This window comes from Homarus americanus, unplaced genomic scaffold (assembly GCF_018991925.1).
Source record: "Homarus americanus isolate GMGI-L3 unplaced genomic scaffold, GMGI_Hamer_2.0 scaffold1024, whole genome shotgun sequence".
Lineage (NCBI taxonomy): Eukaryota > Metazoa > Arthropoda > Malacostraca > Decapoda > Nephropidae > Homarus > Homarus americanus.
Window position 1 is genome coordinate 7,624,904 of NW_024715228.1, and position 23,986 is coordinate 7,648,889.

At 38.3% G+C, this 23,986-nt stretch overlaps 1 protein-coding gene across 1 annotated transcript in view; it reads right to left on the reverse strand.

Moving 5' to 3' along the window:
- Positions 1-23,986, reverse strand: part of LOC121856496 (cysteine desulfurase, mitochondrial-like) — a 41,834-nt gene that overhangs the window by 6,298 nt on the left and 11,550 nt on the right. Inside the window, exons 2-6 of the mRNA XM_042352090.1 lie at positions 9,163-9,377; positions 8,637-8,774; positions 7,903-8,087; positions 7,388-7,504; positions 1,425-1,535 (exon numbers count right to left, since the gene is read on the reverse strand). Of these exons, the coding sequence (XP_042208024.1) occupies positions 1,425-1,535; positions 7,388-7,504; positions 7,903-8,087; positions 8,637-8,774; positions 9,163-9,377 (766 nt within the window). The remainder of the gene's footprint in view (positions 1-1,424; positions 1,536-7,387; positions 7,505-7,902; positions 8,088-8,636; positions 8,775-9,162; positions 9,378-23,986) is intronic.

Below are 23,986 nucleotides of genomic sequence, written 5' to 3' on the forward strand. Positions count from 1 at the left end.
ACATAAGGGATAATTACCACATATATACAGTACCATAGCTAGGTTAAAGGAATGAAACTTAATTGTTCTACTATTCAATACCCATTTGGTGAAATTTGTCAAAAAAGTTAATTAAAATATTATAGAATGGTCAGCACTGGGAAAGGTCATTCAAGTGTAATAAAGTATATAGAAAGGCTGGAGTTATAGGTACAGTCAACCCTCACTTTACGCGGTTAATGTAACCCACAGGGTACCGCGGAAAGTGAGAAACGCGTAAAGTGAATAACATAACATATGGGATTAAATGAAATAGAGACCAGCCGACCCCCAAACTCCACTTTTTCCAACACAATACCTATGTTCTAGTAAAAATAACATCTTAATTTTATGATGGTACATGCACACAATTAATACTTAAGAGAAATAGAGAAATACAGTCGCCAAGTTAATGGCCATTCAAATAATGGACTCAACTCCCTCCCCCTCTTCTCACACTACACTTGCTGGCTCTTCCCTCTCTGAGAAATTTTGGGGGGAAAACCAGGTATAGTAATAAATAATACCTCAAACTAAAGTTAGGATAATATAATTGACATTGCTGGATTCCTTGTAAGACCAGGAATATTTTGAATATAAATGTCATATATTTTGCACAAAAGATAACATATTTACTCAGAGTAAACATTATATCTAAAATTTGTATGTTTACTGCAAAATCTATGATGTTTATATTCAAAATGATCATCAAATTGTAAGAATTCCAGCAATGTAAATTATATTCTGGCCGGGTAATTTGTATGAATTTTATGAGCTAAAACAAATATCTTCAGTTAATAAAAAAAAAATATTCTTCACTACACTATCTGTCAATCAAAGTACCCCACCTTGCCTCCCCCCCTCTTCCAAGCACCAGATGATCGGTCCGTCCCAACCCTCCCCCCCCCATCCCCCACCAACCCTCCCTTCAAGAGAAAGGTTGGGTGAAAAAACTAGATTTTAACATTTAGTATTAAATAATACCTTAGATTAAAGTTAGGATAATATAATTGACATTGCTGGATTCCTTGTAAAACCAGGAATATTTTGAATATAAATGTCATATATTTTGCACAAAAGATAACATATTTACTCAGAGTAAACATTATATCTAAAATTTGTATGTCTAATGCAAAATATATGATGTTTATATTCAAAATGATCATCAAATTGGAAGAATTCCAGCAATGTAAATTATATTCTGGCCGGATAATTTGTATGAATTTTATGAGCTAAACAAAAAAATTCTACTTCACCCGTGTAAAGGGGTACACCCACCGCGGAATGTGAGCATCCTGGGTTCTGGTAGGGCACCGCGTAAACTGGAAACGCGGAAAGTGGGACCGCGTAAAGTGAGGGTTGACTGTATATAAAATATATTAAATCCTTTTTAAATGGTGACTTACCTCATTCCTCTTTCTTGTCCTCCACCACTCATCAGGGCTTCTACACGTACTCTTGGCCGGCGACGTACATAGAGACACCCAATACCCTTTGGTCCATAAATCTTGTGGCCACTAAGAAACAATCAATAACAAGTTAACTTCAAAACAAAAATACTTAAAAAGTCACCTCAAAAAGTCCTGTCTCCTACCAAACTTAATCTGTATTCAACCTACATGAGATACAGATAGTGTAGCATCAGCTGTGTTGAGCTCCTGAATTACATACAGTGATCCCTCGGTTAACGAGATTTCGGTTAACGAATTACCTTCCATCAGATTCTTAACTTCGGTAAACGAGCATTCCCTCGATTAACGAATTCCTTACGAGCGCCCCTCGACATGTTTTCGCTTGCACACTAGCTGTAGTATTAGTCCGCCAATACAGTAATCGGTTCTAGGGTTTAAATTCCTTACTATTTGAGTAAATATCAAGAAGTTTGTACGATTCAATAATTTTATAAATCTTATATTAAAATTTTTAGTCATTTTAACAATTATTTAACATAATTTAAGTCCAGGGAAACTAGTTTATAGCGTGCCAAACAGCCTGTCAACACACCATACAGGCGTCAGTCTCTGTCTTTTCAGTGGAGGTAACATCTTACTTCAGACTCTCCAACATAAATGCTTTTTTTGTGTTTTTCCAGTCAAATTATTGGACATTCTGAAGTTTATTTTACATATTGACAATATATAATGCGGTGCAGTGTTGATTTAAAGAAAATAACCTTGAATTACACCAAGAGAACTCAAATTTTATGGGTGAAATGGCGGCATGGGGTGACTTCTCTTCCACCCCAATGCCTTCTCTTCTCCCTTCTCCTCCACCCCCACTTCCTTCTCTTCTCCCTTCACCTCCCACTTCAAATGCACATCATCATCATCATCCAGGAGCCTTCTACATACACACCTCAAAGTAAGTGTACTTTATTACCTTTTTTGTTGACTTTAGGCAATTTTCGGTGAGCTGGAACCAATTACCCAAAAACCCATTGAAACAATGGTTTTGGTTAACGAATTTTTTGGTTAACGAGCAACCTTCTGGAACGAATTGTGCTCATTAACCGAGGGACCACTGTATATGGTACCAGTGAGCATTCTTGGTTACAATATCCCTAATGAAGAGATTATACCCATTTCCTCTAACATTATGTTCTGAATGAAATACCCTCACTTCCTTTCAGACTATGTGTAAAGTTCTCAGAAAGCAGTAACTTTTACAAGAGTTGATAAAGTAGTTATTTATCCTGATGTCTGCCTCCTGCGACTATTCTCTAAAGAAAAACCAGGCATTGTGGCTGGCTAAATTAATGAAAAAAAAATACACAGCTCCTCCCCGACTTACGACGGGGTTTGGGACCCAAATCCAGGTCGTAAGTCGAAAATGCTTAAATACAGTGGTCCCTCGGTTAACGAGCACAATTCCTTCCAGAAGGTTGCTCGTTAACCGAAAAATTCGTTAACCGAAACCATTGTTTCAATGGGTTTTTGGGTAATTTTTTTTTTTTTTTTTTTTTTACAAGGATTAGCCCACCTGGGCACAGGTCACTGACCCACATTGGGGCCTGGGGGGTGAAAATTTAATAATAATAATAATAATAATAATAATAATAATAATAATAATAATAATAATAATAATAATAATAATAATAATAATACAGTAATAATAATAGTCATAATAATTCATAATAAATAAAATTTATGATAAAACAAACAAAAATAAAATAATGATGATGATAATAATACAGTAACTGTAATAATAATAATAATTTTAATAATAAAGAACTATAAATACAAAAATGAAAAAAAGATCAAAAGTGAGAAATAATATATGTATGTTGTGTTGTCAATGGTAAGAGAAACAATTGAGACCCTGCAATTGGGTGTAAATGAAGCAGAAAGTCAGATCAGCAACCTGGGACTTGGTCACAATTTTCGTGATGCCATATGGCAGCAGGGTCTACCATTAGACAACACATTATGCTTCCAGTATCTTTCCAGGCGGTAGTACCTCCCTGTTTGGTAGCTGCCTACTACCTACAAACAAAAAATAAATGCAGTAAAGTACACTTACTTTGAGGTGTGCATGTAGAAGGCTCCTGGTTGATGATGATGATGGGAATTAGAATGGGGGTGGAGGAGAAGGGAGAAGAGAAGGCATTGGGGTGGAAGAGAAGTCACCCCATGGCGCCATTTCACCCACAAAATTTTAGTTTACTTGGTGTAATTAAAGATTATTTTCTTTAAATCAACACTGCACTGCATTATATATTGTCAATATGTAAAATAGATTTCAAAATGACTGGAAACACAGAAAAAAAGCATTTATGTAGAAGAGAGTCTGAAGCAAGCTGTTACCTCCACTGAAAAGACAGAGACTGACGCCTGTATGGTGTGTTGACAGGCTGTTTGATGCGCTATAAACTAGTTTTCCTGTACTAAAATTGTTAAATAATTGTTAAAATGACTAAAAATTTTAATATAAGACTTTTAAAATTATTGAATACCGTAGTACAAACTTCTTGATATTTACTAAAATAGTAAGGAATTTAAGCCCTAGAACCGATTACTGTATTGGCGGACTTTAATGACAGCTAGTGTGCAAGCGAAAACATGTGGAGGAGCGCTCGTAAGGAATTCGTTAATCGAGGGAATGCCCGTTAACCGAAGTTAAGAATCTTATGGAAGGTAATTCGTTAACCAAAATTTAGTTTAACCTTAAGACAATTAAAACACACACACACACTACATCCTTGACCACCGAAGGGTCAAGACGTACCTGGCGCTCCTCTCGGAGCAGCCAGGTCAACTGTTAAGTTGGTCCATACCAACCCCCTCCCCTGAACCCTCCTTCCCACTGGAATATCAACAAGTTCTCGCCAGAAGTTACAATTTCATTTAGGAAAGGAATGGAACCAGTGTTAAACAGAGGTGAACAGTGGTGAACAGTGCTTAAGTCAGTGAGAACAACTCAACAGTAACAGCCGTACCCAAGTTAACCTTCACACAGTGAGGTCCCAGGTACCCAGTGATAACGGCCCATGAGACCCAACAACAACCAGCGATGTGTTAATCCGTCTACGATAGGAAGGCCTAAGACCAAACCTCACTCATATAACACCATCTGTGAGGGAATTACTACACCACATGTCCCTCATAACACCATATGTGAGGGAATTACTACACCACGTCAAGTCCCTCATCACACCATCTGTGAGGGAATTACCACACCACGTGAGGTCCCTCATAACACCATCTGTGAGGGAATTACTACACCACGTCAGGCCCCTCATAACACCATCTGTGAGGGAATTACTACACCACGTGATGCCCCTCATAACACCATCTGTGAGGAAGTTACTACACCACGTGAGGCCCCTCATAACACCATCTGTGAGGTAATTACTACACCACGTGAGGTCCCTCATAACACCATCTGTGAGGGAATTACTACACCACATGAGGCCCCTCATAACACCATCTGCGAGGGAATTACTACACCACACCAGGTCCCTCATAACACCATCTGAGGAAACTACTACACCACGTGAGATCCTCCTAACACCATCTGGGAGGGAGTTACTACACTACGAGTTTGCTGTTCAACACCTACATTAATCTGTATGTTCACTGTATGTTCCTTTACCTTTCTCCAATGAAGGCTTTTGTTAAACCACCAATGTATGTAATAAGTCATTTATGTCCAATGTATATTTTCAGCCTTCGGGCTGCAGAACTTTTTCAATAAACCGTTAATTATTATTATTATTATTATTATTACACATACACACATACATAATGGTAAAATCCTCTCACAAGGACACCATAGTCCTCAGCATGCTTATAAATTGTGGCCACAGTAGAAGCAGCCAGACCAAGATCTTTCCCAATCTTGGTAGGGCCATCACCACGGTCATGACTCTTAACTACCTCCAGCTTTGTCTCAAAAGTGGATTGTTTGGTGTAGTACAGGTAGCCAAATATTCAGCAGAATGCTTGAATGCCATAAAGAAACTATGGCACTAATAGACATGGATAAGGAGAGATTACTTTACACACAATGAATAGGAGAAGGAAAGACGTGGGCTTGTGGGAGATGTGGGAGGGAAGGGGTATGATTAGTGAGCGAGAATACGTCTCTGTGCATCTCTCCCCAAGATGGCTGTGTTAGCTGACTCCCGGCACGCGAAATTTTAATTTTTACCTAAACCCAAATTTGTAAAAGCAGGGGAAGCTTATGTATCTCAAAAAAAATTTAAGCAAATTTTTGTGTTTTGAACGTTTGTATATCATGGGATACCTACACTGTTTTTCTCATCATCTAAACTTGTTCTCACATCCATGTTTGGTGTACATAAAGTTGGCAAGCATGATCAACTCCACTTGTTAGGAGATTCCTGGCAACTACTGGAGTTTTTGGTAACACAAATTTGTCAAGGGAACCTTTCTATACAATATCAATTTCTTCTCGTTTCCTTTTCTTTTGCCTTTTCTCTGCCCCGAGCTGTATTTTCTGTATCTGTCTCTTGTCTCTGCTTGCCATGTTTCTTGCACAAAAAAAAAGTATATCCACAAAACTCAAAAGGCAGGAGTCACAGCTCACAGGACACGACACAACCTGATCTCACCGGTTACTGACCCTGGTGGACTGGCTGTGTGGAGTGGAGTGCAATGGATTATGGAGTCAGATTATGCGGTCAGAGGAACCCACCCCCAACAACCCCCATGGGACTGTCGCTATGGATGGTAAGATCACGGGTGCGATGGTGGCGTAAGCCGTCAGGTCAGATTAACCAGTCAACAGGTAATGTGTCCGAGGTCACTGGATTCTAGTGCTGGGCCCCCACACGCACTGGGCCCCGGGCGGTCGCCCCCCTTAAAGGACGAGCCTGCCCATCCCCCTCACTTCACTTCACCCCATCCCCTTTTTGGTGTTCATTTCTCCCTCCTATTGTCCACCTCTGACTTGTACACTATTTTTACCAAACTTTCAATTCTCATGATCTCAGTACTGTACAGTATATCCATATTGGTAGGTGGACATTTCGTCACCGGACAATTCATCACCAGTCTATTGAATACCGGGTTACAATTTTAAATTTAGACAGCAATGTCTTTAATTTGGAGGTTTATAATGAACCATCCACATCACCTTAGCAAATCCCAGTCAGCACCTCTGTCCCACACTTTTTCACCTTTATATTTCTGCATCTTATTCATCCTTTAAACTATTCTCTAGCACATAATTTTTTTTAAATCTAACTTCTTCCTCTTGCATTTAGACCTTACCAAAAGAAGTAAAAATGAGAATGTACAAGAGAGGTGAGCCAACGTTACACTATGGGTGTGAAGTAAGGATTCTGGATGGAAGAAGGAGCAAATCAGTACTGTAGTGTGAAAAATTACATGTTTGAGGGCAATATGTGTGGTAATGTACATAATACTGTATTAAGATGTGGAGAATAAGAAACACAAAATCTTTGAGGTAGGTGCAGAAGTGAAAGAACTGTCAAGCAAAGAGCAGATCAGGGTCCACTCAGGTGGTATGGACACACTGAAAGAATGGAAAATGAAAGATTGTACAGTAAAGTAATCGAAGAATTTAATGATAGGAGAAAGAGGAGAAGCCAAAAAAAAGATGGAACGATGAGTGAAGAATGCACTAAAAGTGAGAAGGGAAGGATACACTACTGACAGATTGTGAGATTGTGTGAAGCAACATGAGTAAACCAGTGATATTTGCAGCCTTGTTGTGAAAGGAGTGTACCACAGTTAAACACATCTATTCGAGCAGATAATGCACAATAGCAAATGAATCATATATTCATGTGTTTAATCTAGATCCCAGCTACTTGCATTATAGGAGGAAAAGGCTTGAAAGTGAGAAAATATATACCATTTATACAGGCATTGCAGCTCCTTACCTGACTGACATGAGGTCGATATTCAAGTCATGAACATTGATGGGGATTTTACCAACAGCTTGTGCAGCATCAGTATGGAAGAAGACCTTATGTTCACGACACATTGCCCCAATTTCCCTTTAATAAATAAATGCACGTTAAACATTTCTATTCACAAAACAGCAATACAACTTTGTTATATATACACCTTTCTCAGGCAAGATTGTCCATAAATGACTTTTAATAACTACCTAAGGTCAAAATTTGGTTTTATGGACATAATGTAGAAGACTTATGCCTCTGCTAAAAAAATACAATAAACAAGGAAAGTGAAGCCTGCTATTAACTAATAAGCCTGTAGGTACTTGGTGGGCTCTGCCTTCTAGGTCTTATTGGTTAAACCTTACCAGGTCATTTGTAAGGTCTTACAGACCATAAAATATATAAAAATTACACAGAGCAAAACTGAAGCAATTCAATCCAAAACCATTTTAACAAATTAAATATATATTGCATCTCTGTCTTCAAACACTCACCTGATAGGTTGGATAACTCCAATCTCATTATGGACCATCATGACAGACACCAGTGCTGTGTCTGGACGTAAGGATGCCTCTAAATCTGCCATCTTGATGATGCCAGACTTTTGTACAGGTAGATAAGTCACATCCCAACCCTCATTCTCTAAAGCACGACATGAGTCGAGTACACACTTGTGTTCCTGCAAGTGGAATTTCATTTTAATGAAAAGCAATGGCAAAAAGTATTGTATTCAGTGGAAATAAGATATAAACAATAACAAATGGGAACTTAAAAAAATAATTATTATCTATTAATAAGTAGGCACATGCAAATATGAATTGCCTTCAAATCTAATTGTTAAACAAAACTTTTAAAAAATATATGACAATTAGTTTTATAAATAACAGAAGTTTAATTTTTTTGAAATGATTAAAATATTAAATTAATAAACAATCATTAATTGTCAAAACAATGCAGTGAGCTTCAGTAATAACATTTTATCACTGGAGAAGGATGAGGATGTGACCCAAGAGATTATCCTACACCAGTTTAAACACATGCATTGAAGCAAAAAGTAATGAGTGAAAGATTCAGGGGAAGTATGCAGATCCAAGTCAGGCACAGTCAACATCCCTCTCCAGCCATTAAATGGTGTATATTGCATGTATGAAGGAGTACAGTAACAGTACTCTTAAGTCATATCTAAAATATCATGCCTAATAATTCTAGTTTCAAATAGGATACATACCGTTTGAGTAGTAATTACATGCCGTTTCTTGGACTTGTAAAACCTAGCTACTCCTTTCACACTGATGTTGTTACTTTCTGTTGCACCTGATGTGAAGATAATCTCCTTCTTGTCCGCTCCAATGAGGTCTGCAACTTGCTATTTTGAAAAAGAAAAAGGGGACACTATTATACAAGTTTAAGTAGATTGGATAGTCCTATCATTACTTTACTTTCTTTTCTTTACCATTTGTTGTCACACAGCAGAAAGTTAGTTTGATGCATTTTGTCACTTTTGCAAGCAATTCCTCACTAATGCACAAGATGGCTGAAATCGACAGTATCTCACACAACTCACTTTCCAATCATCACTTTTTTTCCTGTAGCAACTAAAGAAAAAGTAAATTTCTACACCCTTACTCCTTCTTTGTAAAGGCTAAAGAAAATAACCACCCAAATTTATGTCACAAAATATATCCATGTACAGTATCCAAACAATTAAATCTTAACATATTGTATCTGTATATGATAACAACAGCTTCTCTCACCTGTCTAGCTTTCTCCATGGCCTTTTCACTTTCCCAACCATAAGCATGTGTGCGAGAATGTGGGTTTCCATATTGATGAGTAAAGTAAGGGAGCATAGCATCTAAAACCCTTGGATCTAGAGGGGTGGTGGATTGAGCATCAAGGTATAGTGGCCAAGAATCTGTATCATTGCTTGCTGGGTTTGATTTTGCTGCATGTTGGACCGAGGATGAACCTAAAATACAAGACATACAAGTGAGTGAAAACTTTGCATCCTGAAAGTGGTTATTGTAAAGGTGTTGACCATTATATGATAGGGGTTAGGGACTGCAAAAAGCCATTGTTAAGTGATCGATCATATACCAAAATTAATAACTTACGGGAATTTTTTTTTCCTGAAACCCTAAAGAGCCCCAAAAAGTTTTATACACTGCTGCTATAATGATTAAATACTGTCTAGATGACTCAAATAATTTAAGACAAAAAAAATACATTTATACATACACAAAACACAAAAAATTTATGCAAAATATTTATTTTCCTTTACCTTACATGATATGCAGAGTATGTTTACAGTGTACTGTACTAAGTAGCAATCCCCAACAGTCGTTACAAGTAATGTACACTCACGCGCCATAGTTTCGAGGCACCCTCTACCGCAACTCCTGGCTCAAGGGAAGTCGTAATCAGGGCTGCAAACCAAACGGCCCCTCTTGTATAGTGATGGTAAATAAAGTGTCGTGAAGTCACTAAAAACCTGTATCGTGCATATATTCTCCCAAATATTGCATCATGAACTGCTATTCGTACAACACGGCGAAGCTTCGAGCTACCACATTGCACCACTGAACGATAGGGGGGCATTCAGTATGAAGCCAAGGCTACGACTTCCATCAAGTCAGGAGTAGGGGTAGCGGGTGCATGAAAACAATGTCGTGTAAGTTTACCTATAATGAATTTTATTTTAGTTATTCTGATTATTTTTACTGAACTCATTTGTGTGTGTCATCTTATAAGAATATGTGAGTACTGTGCTGTACATACAAGTTGCAAATTATAATACAGTACAGTATACCTTTCTGTACTGTACTTTGGGAAGTATATTAACACTGGGGATCATTCACTCCTATGTGGCATTTTGATTTCATGTAAATGAAACTTTTGCCTCATGATCAGACACTCCACTGTGGTATATAGTCAATTTCTCTAAAAGTTCCTGGTTGACTTACCTTTACTTCAAATTTTAACACCACTCTCTTCACACCACTCCCCTGCATTGAACCAAGAGTTAAGGCTGTGTGGCAACCCGTCTACATGCAATGGACTGTGCAACCTCATGACAAACACACCAGAATGTGTCTGGCTCAGTATGTGTGTTCCGGGCATGATTTAAAAATGGCTACTGTGGCGTTTGCACCACTACAGGTGCTCCTCTACTTAAGAACGTTCAGCTGACAAACTTTCAGAGATACAAACATCATCACTGACAGGGGTTACCTGCCAGAACAGGTGTTTAATGTGGATGAGACTGGATTATTTTGAAGAAAATTCCAGATAGAACAAACATTACCTAAGAGGAGAAGAGTGAGCCAGGTTTTAAGGCTGCATTAAAGGGCATAGCTGTTCTAAGTATCCATAATCTTTTCATTTTTTACAATATGTTTGGTATCTACAGGAGTAAAGTTGGACTTACAAACAAGCCTCACTAAAGCATTCGACCTAGTCGACCACAATATAATCATCAACAAAGCTATTGACCTCGGGCTTCGGAGAAGTCTTATACCATGGCTTACAGACTTCCTCAGTGACCGACGCCAAGCTGTACGCTTCCGAGGGGCTGTCTCCACCTTTCAGTCACTCACCTGTGGCGTCCCCCAAGACACCAAGATGGGACCACTCTGCTTCCTTATGCTCATCAATGATGCCCTAAGAGAAACCCCTGCTCGCTGGAAATATGTCGACGACTCCACCATTGGGATCAGCGTCAACAATTCTGCTCCCAACTACTGTATACCGCCCTTCAGGATTTATTGAACAGTCTCCAAAACTGAGCCACCAACAACCATGTCACCATCAACCATACCAAGACCATGGTTATGCACATCAACCTCTCCTCCGACATCGTCCCACCTCCTTCCATTACTCTAGGTCCGAACACACTCCAGGTTGTAGATTACACGAAGCTCCTCGGCGTCACCATAGACAACAAACTAAATTGGAAACCACACGTCAGTGAAGTTGTCAAATCCTCCAGTTTCCGTCTCCACCTCCTCCGCCGACTCAAGTCCCTCGGAGTTCCTGCACCGAGCTCCTCAGTGTTTACACAACATTCATACTTCCCAAGCTCACCTCCCCCACCTGGTCTTCCTCCCTAAATGCCACACAACGTAAACACCTAGAAAAAGTGCAAAAGAGGGCATGCAAGATTATTCTCTCCCCTTCCTACTCCACATATCAAGAAGCGCTCAACACACTGACCCTTTCGACTCTCACTGACCATCACCACGACCTCATCTGCAAATTTGGTAGGAAGCTTCTACACCATCCTCGACACCGGCACCTACTACCACCTGAGATCCCTAGCCCGAGAATTGCTGTTCGACACCACAACCGCATCCAGCCCATACGTGCACGAACTGATCGCTATAAGAACAGGCCAGTCCCAACCATTGTAAAAATTATCAATAACTTGTAATAAACCAGTGTATTCACTCCCAGTAAACACTACTCCTTGCATTGTCACTATGTTGAAATGAACTGTAGTTTGAGCTTTTCCCCATCTAGTTATTGTATATCTTATTTGTATCACTTATGTTACTTGTATATTATTTGTAATTCGAAACCCATTCCCCAATTATGTAACTGTATATTTTCAGCCTTCTGGCTGCCAAACTCTTTCAATAAACCGTTAATTATTATTATTATTATTATTATTATTATTATTTAACTCATTCGTAAGTAGAAGAGCACCTGTATCTCCAAATATTTATTACTTACAACCTCGATATTTATTCTTTTGAAGTGATAAAGTGATGTGTATTGAAATATTTATGAAATAGTGAAATATTTTTTAATTTGTGAGACGTTGGTGCAATGGCCACGTGACCAAGTGGACGTTATCAAATATTTATCAGTTCCAACCTCGATATTTATTCTTATGAAGTGATAAAGTGATGTGTATTGAAATATTTATAATGAAATAGCAAAATATTTTTGGATTTATGAGACATTGGTGAAATGGCTACTCACAATACAGTCGCACAAAAGCATGTCACAATATATAGACCTAGCTTGGAAAAATAATAAGTGACAGTGAAATGTAGTGCAGTAGAAGCATGCTTATGGGTATGGCGAATTATAATGAATATACAGTACTATATTTTGCTTATTTGATACGTATTTGTAACGGCATCGCCATTATCATGCATATGCCAAGGCCTACCTTGTTTGAGTGGTAAGTAGAAATATTATTGTCAAATTTTCAGTTTTTATCACAAACTTCTAACTGTCTATTTATCTTCCTTAGTATTTGTACAGTAATAATCCATCATAAAAAAACTACTTTTGAAAGATTTCAACAAAAAACTAGCAAAGAAAAAATGTGTACTACAGTACAAACATTTTGCTAAATGCGTGCCTAACCACCACTTATTTTTACTTTTAATCTGTAAATCTTGTATTTTTTACATTACAGTCAACCCTCGCTTTACGCGGTCCCACTTTACGCATTTCCACGTTTACGTGGTACCCTGCCGAACACGGAATGCTCACTTTCCGCGGTGTGTGTACCCTTTTATGCAGAGAGCGGCGCGAGCAGGGTGCGCACAAGGTCGCCCAGTCATCAAAACATTACCGAGTTCTTCACCCGCCACCCACCACAGCCGGCCCAAGTCAGTGATAGTGATAATTATAGTGAGGACATGGACTTATATGGACTTTGAGGGGTTTGACAAAGAGGCCCTGCAAGCCTCTGTGGTGGATAGTGATACAATTGATACAAGTGATACAGGTGAGGGCCAATAATCTGCCCTCTGCCTCGGAACCAACCGCCCATCCCCGTGTGCCCAGCCATCTTTTCTACTAATGTAAGTGTTAAAAAACCTAATATTATTGATATTTTTCTTAATTATTAATTGTGTGTGCATACCATCATAAAATTAAGAAGTTATTTTTACTACAACGTAGGTATTGTCTGAAAAAGTGGAGTTTGGGGGTCGGCCCAGTCTCTATTTCAATTAATCCCATATGTTATGTTGTTCACTTTACGCGGGCCGTCGTGGGTTCAATTGACCGCGTAAAGTGAGGGTTCACTGTATCTGTTTTTCTGATTACACCTTCATTTTCCTCATGATTTATTCTTTCTTGTCATGTGCATTTTATACTGGCTAATACAATGATGTGGGTACAACACAAAGAAGAATCAACAGTAAACTTTCACCTTTCACTTATACCCACCAAAATGGCTGTTATTTATTATTTTATTTTATTTTATTTTTGAGGGTTTCATTTTTATATGGGAAGGCATCATTTTAATATATTTTTGACAATATCTTAGCCATGAAAAGTGCTCGGGGGAAATAAAATACCTTCTCCACAATTTCTGGTCATTCTGCGGGCTCCAAGCAGAGAAAGTGACAGGATCATTCAATAAATTTCAAGCGATCATGAGAGTTAAGAATTTCACTGAAAGTCTCTCAACAAGCAGAATCATTTAACAAGAGTCAACAGGCAGGTAGTAGGCAGCTACCAAACAGGGAGGTACTACAACCTGGGAAGATATTGGAAGCATAATGTATTGTCTAATGGTAGACCCTGCTGTCATATTGCATCACAAAAATTGTGACCAAGTCCCAGGTTACTGATCTGACTTTCTACATCATTTACATACAATTGCAGGCTCTCAATTGTTTCTCTTATTATCGACAACACAACATACATACAGTGGTCCCTCCATTAACGAGCAGTTCAATTTACGAGATTTTCGTTTACGAATTAGCTCCCATAAGGATTTTGAGTTCTATTAACGAGTACAACTTCTATTAACGGCAGCCTTACGAGAAACACACTTTGGTGCGTGCATCAGCTGATCAACTGATCTGCTAGTCCGCCAATACAGTACAGCAGTTCTCGACTTACTATGGGGTTAGGGACCGACGACCAGGGCGTAAGTCGAAAATGCAAAAATAATACATAGAAAATCTACCGGTAAATTGGGCATCTCTTTTTCTTCTCAGCACCACGAGAACTCTCACTTTTACGCTTGCCAGCCATTTTAAAGGGAATTACAAACTAAAATTTTGTCAGTACACAGCGCGATCACTAACGTCAGGACTCGAAAATACGTAATTTGAAAAATATTTTATACGACTGCGGCGTTCATATGTCCGGGTGGTCGTAAGTAGAAAGTCGAGGAGTACCTGTAATCAGTTCTATGTTTACATTCGTTTCCATTTTTACTCTAAAATTATTGGTCATTCTGTAATTTAGTTAGCATATTGATAATATACTGTACTGTACAGTGCAGAAACTATTATGAAACACGAAGAGGCATTAGAACCAATGCACTCTGTAAAGAATATGGCATGTCATCATCGAGTGCCTGTACAATCCGCTGTTTGCTATGTTAACAAAACCGCCAGTAATACGACATACACACCTCAAAGTAAGTTAAAATACAGCATTCTATTGTTTTTTATTTAATATTGTACAGTATACTGTACAGTACAGTACTGTATTTAGTTTTATTTAAGGTTTTGTTAATTCTATTACTGGTATACAGTACAGTACTTTGTATGTACTTTTTCTGTGAGTTGGAACCAATTACCCAATATCCCATTGAAATAATAGTTGTTAACAAAATTTTCAGTTAACAACCGACTCTGTGGAACCAATTGTGCTCGTTAATCGAGGGACCATTGTAAATTGTTTCTCACTATTGATCTTTTTTTTCATTTTTGTATTTCTTTATGGTTCTTTATTGTTGTTGTTATTATTATTTTATTTTCATTTTTTTATTTACAGGGGGATTATAAATTTAATTTACTATGAATTATTATTATTATTATATTATTATTATTATTACTTATTATTACATTTTTGCTCCCCAGGCCCCGATGTGGGTCAGTGACCTGTGCCCGGGTACATCATTGCCACATAGTGATTATACACTAGTTTAGATAAAGAAATGAATCAAAATATCTTATAAAATAATTTAAGTAGTACAAGGTATTTATTAAGTTTGGTAAACAAACATTGGAGGCCATGACTATCGTAATACTGATCTTAGCCATCGCATAGCGGTAAATGGTGTTAATTTTTTCACTTCGTAAAACTGACTGATCGTACAGAATTATAGATCCATCGTATAATGTACCTGTACAGTTTTTAATTCTCTAGATCAAGGGGTTCTCAATATGGTGTATGACGTGCTTATAAAGGTAGCAATAGAGATTTTCCAGGGGTTGTATAACAACAAATATTTGAAATTCACCTTATGAATAAACATGATATAACACAACATTTCCTTATTACTTCCATAAGAAAAATTAAATAGGTGACTGCTCAACTTAAGGGGTATTCAGGACAGTTTAAAGACCCTCAACAGCTACAGTACTTGCCCTGTTGAAAGCTACTGACATATATGGATGTAACTATTTAATCTTATGAGGTTAACCATTCTAGGATACAACTGGAAGCATTATATTAGGTTAGGCTTAGGGCTTCTGGTTCTGCTGCATATCTAGAGAATTTGTTTTCTTTAATCATGTCACAGGATAGAGTATTATGCAATTTATGAAAGTATTGGTATAAACCAACTACTGTACTGTATACCAAATCTAACCAAAACTACATTAGTATTGTAATATAAAATAGTCTATAACTTGGCTGTCAACCTCCAATATCATTATAAATACAGGGGGTCCCCGACTTACGAACACCTGCCAATACGAACAGGGTTAAACTTGAAATTTACAGTATTTTATTTACCCAGAAAACAAAAATATGCTATGCAAAACATACTGCTCAAGCACTTTGTCAATTTTATTATGTAAGAAAGCAATTTTGCTCTATAGTGAAATGTCCTATGGTAAATAGTTAAGCCATCCAACTAATCAAAACTAATACCCAATCTAAAAGCTCAAAAAGTACAATCAGCCAAATAAGTTTGCAGAGACGAAACAAATACAGTGATATGTCTGTTAGTCAGAATAATTGGAGCAGAGCACTTCCGGGATTGAGAGATTTCCAGGTAACGAGACGATTCTCTCAAAGCCAGAAAAAATCCCTCATTCCCTGAATTTTCCAGGTTATGTACAAATATTCTTAGAATTTCCAGAAATTGCACGTTACATGTCTCTTAAACCTGGAAAAATATCCCCCATCCTTGGATTTTTCTGGGTACTGAAAAAATCTTCTCAGAATTTCTGGAAAATGTGCCCGATTTTCATCTCTCAAACACGGAAAAAAACGCATCCCCAGTATTTTCCGGCAACTGGGAAAATTTTTCTCTGAATTTTCCAGAAATATGCCCCTCGGAAAATTTCCATTCCGGCTATCAGAGAGTTCCAGGTTTGAGGGATTAAGGCTAACGGAGATATTACTATAGGGTAGGGCAAAAGATAGGGTAATGGTGAAAAATCTTCACTTTCAAACACACGACACACCCGTATCTGTAACACAAATGAGGTCCTCCCCAACTCTCCTCAAACCATTCCTCATCTCCCTTTACCTTTCCATTATTACCAGATCTGTTGTCCTACCCTATACTATTTGTTTCCTGTACCATACAGGAAAATATAAAATTTTGATGATTTCCAAAATACTGTTGCCTATCTCCATACACACACAGCCCCCAAAATGACCACAACACACCATCATGAAGATGAATGTAGAAAAGAAGTTTGTGGCCCACTGCCACTCAGCACCATATGGTGCCAATACAAAACAGTACTTAAAATTGTATTTACATTAAGTGTAAATTCCCGAGATATGAATAAAACGAACATTTAGCATAAGTTAACAAATATTCACAACAAAAATATTACATGGGGTCCCCGGGTTACGAACAGGTTCTGTTGGTTTTATGTTGGATTTGTACATAAATCAGAACACATGCTATGTGCATACTGTACTTACAGAAAAAAATTTAAAATCCCACTACAGTATAATTGCCTAAGTCCTTAAATACATCTAAACTCACTTAATTTAAGACAAAAGAAGAAATAGAATCACAAAATACAGTAAATGAAAGTAAAAAATAAGTCACCATGTAAATAAAATACAGTACAGTACTCCCTCTTTATCGACGGATTTTTTATCGACGGTTTCGATTATCGACGGATTATTTAGACGGATTTTTATTTTGGCTTTATTTGAACTCTGCGGGCCTTGTTTGTACTTTCGCCGCTAGGCGGCACTAGTGGCGTGACTAGCGTCTACCCGCGGCCCGCCTTCCCTGAACACAGACATCAGCCAAGCCGCGTGGGCAACAGTCTTTGATTTTCAACTTTTGCTGGTGGTTCATCACATCAACTTATATCACCATGCCTCCCAAACGACCTGCTGCTCCCTCTGGATCTACACCTAAGAGGGCAAGACGAGTGCTGACGCTGAATGAGAAGAATGAAGTGCTGAAACAACTCGACAGCGGTATGAGCTACGCAGCTGTTGGCCGCCACTTTGGGCTCAACGAATCCAGTGTGCGTGGAATTAAACGACGTGCAAAGGGTCTGAAGCACGCTTTAGCTTCAAGTGCACCAGTGACATCAAAAGTGACAAGCCATGTGCGTGATGATGCCCTCATTAAAATGGAAAAAGCACTGAACATTTGGATAGAGGACCTAAACCGCCGCCGCATACCACTTGACTCGAAATTTATTAGGCAGAAAGCTAAGGAACTTTATGATAAGTTTTCTAAAGGTGATGATCATGGTGTTGGTGATGGTGATGGTGATGATCAGGGTGATGGTGATAATCAGGGTGATGGTGACAATTTGAAAAAATTTGCAGCTAGCAAAGGATGGTTCGAGAAATTCAGACATCGTTATGGGCTGCATAATATAAAAGTGACTGGCGAAGCAGCATCAGCAGACACTGTGGCAGGGGAAGCATACCCTGCAGAGTTTGCTAACCACATAGAACAAAAGGGTTATAGGCCGGAACAAGTTTTTAATGCTGATGAGTCAGGCCTATGGTGGAAGAAGATGCCACGCCGAACCTACATCTCTAAAGAGGAAAAAAGTGCCCCTGGATTTAAAGTTGCGAAGGACCGAGTGACAGTGATGCTATGTGGGAATGCGGCAGGGCATATGATTAAGCCCATGTTGTTATACACTGCCGCACGACCTCGGGCTCTCAAAAATAAAAACATGAACTTGCTACCAGTTTTCTACAGGAACAACAAGAAAGCGTGGATGACATCTGATTTGTGCGTGGATTGGCTGAAAAACTGCTTTGCTAGAGAGGTGAAAGATTATCTGGATGAACTTGGCATGGAGTTCAAAGTGGTATTATATCTAGATAATTGCCCTGGCCACTCTGAAGAACTCAAGACTGCCCACCCCAACATTGAGGTGGTTTTCCTGCCAAAAAACACCACCTCCATCATCCAGCCAATGGACCAGGGAGTCATTGTCGTGTTTAAGGCTAAATATGCAGAGAAGACTTTCAGCATGATTCGTGAGTGCCTTGATAAGGATGCTGATGTGACACCCAGAGAAATGTGGAAGAAATTTGATATCGCACAGTGCATAAACTTCATCGCTGAAAGCCACAATGAACTGTCGCAGAACTGTGTCCGATCATGTTGGAAAAAATTGTGGCCTGAAATTGTCCCAACATTCACAGGGTTCCCAACAGCCGAGCCTCAGTTACGCAACATAATAACTATGGCAAATGAAGTTGGAGGTGAAGGGTTCTCTGACTTAACAGTGGCAGAGGTGCAAGAAGAGTTATTGGGAAATGTTGGGGATCCATTTACAAGTGATGAACTAGAACAATTAGTGAAGCTGCAGGATGAAACAGAAGATGAAGTGAGTGATGATGAAAATAAGAACTTAACTTTAGATAATCTTGGTGAAGTAATAAGAATGAGTAAGGCCCTCTCTGCTCGTCTCTATGACATTGATCCCTCCCTTGATAGGTCCCTTAAAGCAAAGAGAGCTATTGAAAATGTTATGTTGCCATATATAGAACTGCAGAGGGAAATGAGAAGCAAGAAAGCACAGACCACCATCACCAACTTCTTCAGTCGCCGAGTGCCTGCCATCGCCGAACCTGCCGGCATCCTGCAACAGGAGGCAGAAGCTGCCGACACCTCACAACAACAAGACGTAGAAGCTGCCGGCACCTCACAACAACAAGACACAGTACCTGCCCACACCCCTCAAGAAGATGCAGACCTTGACTCATCATACTCATGTGACTGGTCAGGCTTTTAATAAGCCTCAATCATCACACTTGTATATACTGTACACTGTATTGTTTACTGTAAGGACCGATGTTCACTTCAATAAATGAAATCGTAAGTTTGCTAGTATTTTTGTCCACTTATTATATTATTATTTATACACTATTACTTAAGGTTATGTGTAAAGGAAACGCATTAATGCTTAAAGGTACATTTATTCAACATATGCTAATAATAGTTAGAAAAATTACGTAACCATCACGGTATCGACGGTTTCTTTATCGACGGCCGTCTACAGAACGTAACCCCCGTCGATAAAGAGGGAGTACTGTACTGTAAATTTCAAATTTAACCCCATTTGTATCGGCGGGCATTCGTAAGTCGGGGACCTCCTGTATTTGGGAAGGAACTCCCGGTATATGAGTAATGAAGGTAGGTAAATCTTTACCTCTCCCATGGCAGTTAGGTAGATCTTGACCTCTCTCATAGTAGGAAGGATGACCTTGACATTTCCTATAGTAGACAGTGATCCTGACCTCTCCCATGGTAAGTGATGAGGATTAAGCCCGGAGTTTTAATCACCCTCTTCCATTGATGGGAGTCGATAGAGTTTCAACCCAAGTTTAAAAAAAATTAATCACAAAGGAAAGCACTATAGTGCTTGACGGCGAGGTGTGACAGTAAAATTAACTACAGTATTACCCTGCTTTACACAGTTTCACTTTCCGCGATTTCTCATTTTCTCATTTACCGATTTCTCATTTTCTCATTTACGCGGTATCTTGCTAGAACCGGAATTTCACTTTCCGCGGTGCATCTACTCATATACGCGGTGAAGTATAATTTTTTTTTTTTTATTATTTAGCTCATAAAATTCATACAAATTACCCGGCCAGAATATAATTTACATTGCTGGAATTCTTACAATATGATGATCATTTTAAATATACACATCATGGATTTTGCATTAGACATACAAATTTTAGGTCTAATGTAATAATTTGGTTTACACAAAGCAAATATTTTATCTTTTGTGCAAAATATATGAAGTTTACATTCAAAATATTCCCTGACCTGCAAGGAATCCAGAAATGTCAATTATATTATCCCAACTTTAGTCTGAGGTATTATTTATTACTAAACGTTAAAATCTAGTGTTTTCACCCAAACATTTCTCTGGTATGGAGGGAAGGTGGGGGATGGGGGGAGGGTTGGGACCGACTGACCCAGCTGGCGTGAGTGTGAGGAGGGGGGGGAGGCAAGGTGGGGTACTTTGATTGACAGATAGTGTCCTTGAAGAATATTTCTTTGTTTATTTACTGAAGATATTTGTTTTAGCTCATAAAATTCATACAAATTACCAGGCCAGAATATAATTTATATAGCTGGAATTCTTACAATATGATGATCATTTTAAATATAAACATCATGGATTTTGCATTAGACATACAAATTTTTAGATCTAATGCAATAAATTGGTTTACACAAAGCAAATATTTTATCTTTTGTGCAAAATATATGAAGTTTACATTCAAAATATTCCCTGACCTGCAAGGAATCCAGAAATGTCAATTATATTATCCTAACTTTAGTCTGAGGTATTATTTATTACTAAACGTTAAAATCTAGTGTTTTCACCCAAACATTTCTCAGAGAGGTAGGAGCTAGTGAGCTGGGAAGAGGGGATTTGAGTCCATTATTTGAATGGACATTAACCTGGCGACTGTATTTCTCTTAAATATTAATTGTGTGAGCATACCATCATAAAATTAAGATGTTATTTTTACTACAACATAGGTATTGTGTCGGAAAAAGTGGAGTTTGGGGGTCAGGCCAGTCTCTATTGGAATTAATCCCATATGTTCCATTGTTCACTTTACATGGTTTTCACTTTCCGTGGTACCCCGTGGGTTCAACTGGCGTAAATCGGGGTACTACTGTAATTCAAATAAAATTACTTTATAATACTGGAATTAGTTAATTTTCCCGCCACACCTCCCTGTCAACCACTGTAGTGAGGTGTCCTTCATGACACTTTTTTTTCTAAAACTTAGGTTAACCCCGTCAGCCTCGCAAGACGCCACTATGGCATGGCGTTGAACATAAAAGGCGAAAAATTTACACTTAGCCTCACGATGCCAATGTGGCATCCAATGGGCTGTATTTTCAAATAACTCACAAACTACTGTATTCAGTGTAACTGACTGAACTTTGGATGCCATTTGACCGACGTCGTTTTCTTTTTGTGGGCCTTATGAACTTCCTCGAGACGGTCTTGGTCACCATGTGATTGGCGTGTGGTGTCATTCTGGCCATTAGAGCGAGAGGAGTGTACGCTGCTCGGCCCTTTAAATTATTCCATGAGTTTTTGTGTTATATTATTTTTCCTTATACAGTACCACAATATTCTACATGCTTTGTTCTTTATTTTAGTATATAGTACATATCAATGAACACCATAATACAAGCAAAATGTGATTGGAAATTGAGATGTAACTAAACATTTTCCTACTTTCTCAACTTATACCAAAAAAAGTGGATTAAATTTCAAGAATTTTTATCTTTTTTTGGTTTCATACAATTTTTCAGACAATGGAAGAACTGACGATTCTGGGCAAGCACAAGAAATACACTCTGCCACGTTCACAGAGTGATACGGTATATATAATTTGTAATAAAAGTTTAAAGTCCTGCTATAATAGTCGAGGTAAGTTTATTTCTCTAGAAACAAGGCCGCCATTTGCAATGACATCCCTAGTTTTAAACTCATCGCTGCAGTCGGAGGTAGCAGAAAGGTAGCCTCTTTAGACCCCAAATGCCACGTTCAGGTAAGTTTTAAGGTTGGTTTTTTATGGTCTAAGTCATGGACATTTCGTAAGTGAAGAAATGTGCCATGAAGAGCAGCTTCAAACATAGGTTGGATGGATATATGAGCAATAGGGGTTGGGTGTAAATGGGACTGTCCAGTATGGGCCAATAGGCCCACTGCAGTTTCCTCCATTCTTGTGTTCTTTTGGACATAAAAAACTCCCATGTTCACACCAGCTCAGCTGTCATGTACTCTTACCTGGTAGACTTTCACTTTTTTTTTAGCGCATTTACAGAGTACATCAGTACTATCTGGATATACGAGTAAATTTAGAAGTAGTACTGTACAGTACTGTAATGACATTGCCTGGACTTTGTTTTGAAAATGCCTGGTGCTAGTTAACATGACAACATAGAGCTGTTATTGTTTTGATGATTCACTAATGAACCACTGGGATATATCATCATTTATATTAATTAATGGGTAAAATTTTACTTACACTACCAAAAGTATTTTGATGCTTAGATTCGAGTTAGGCTATATTGGGTAAATTTAAAGCTTTGGTCATCCCTGTACTAAGACATACAGACTGTTTTTTCCGATGGTTTGCGATGTGTTATGAACGATTTAGACCTTCATTTCTATCAGAAATCACTAGTTTTGAGTTACTACCCCCCCCCCTTACCAATGTATGTTAAGCTAACCTTATAATTCATCATATCCTAACCTAGCCTAACCTTACATATGATCTGTATTTTCTTATGTGATCGAAAAATGTTTTGAGACAGAAATCCTATAGAGATAATGTTTCTTATTGTTTAAATTACTTAATCCCATAGTTAGAATCTTAAGGTTCCCCAGATGACCAAAACCAAAATACTGTACATGTAATACCAATATTGTTTGGAATGTTTATACAGTGATCCCTCGGTTAACGAACACAATTGGTTCCACAGAATCGTTCCTTAACCGAAAATTTCATTAACCGAATCTATTATTTTTTTAAACAACTAATTACAGAACCTACTAGAGGTGACAATATATTAGACCTAGTATTAACAAATAAAGAAAATATTATCAGAGATATCACAGTAGGGGAAGAACTCGGGAACAGTGATCACAGAGAAATCAGGTTCACCCTAAATTGGGAAACAAAAAACAATGACAATATGGTCAGAGTCCCAAACTTTCGGTTGGCAGATTATCAGGGGTTAAGAAGGTACCTAGGTGAGGTCACCTGGGAACAGTCACGTCAGTCCCCAGTAGTAAAGGGTGAGGACATAGATGACAACAATTGCTCATGACTATAATATATTCACTAGTATACTACATAAAGCAAAAGAACAAAATATACCATACAGAAAAATTAGGTCAAATAAGAATGAGCCAAGGTGGATGACCAGAAAACTTAAACATGACATAGGAATAAAGAAAGGAATTTATAAGAAATTAAAGGGAGGGGAGGAGCAGCTCAGAAATAGGTATAATGAACTATCTAGGAATGTTAAGAAAAATGTAAGGAAAGCAAACAGAGACTATGAAATCAAAATAGCAAGAGAATCCAAGGCGAATCCCAAGGGATTTTTCCAGGTGTATAGGACAAAGGTCAAGGACAAAGTGGGATCTT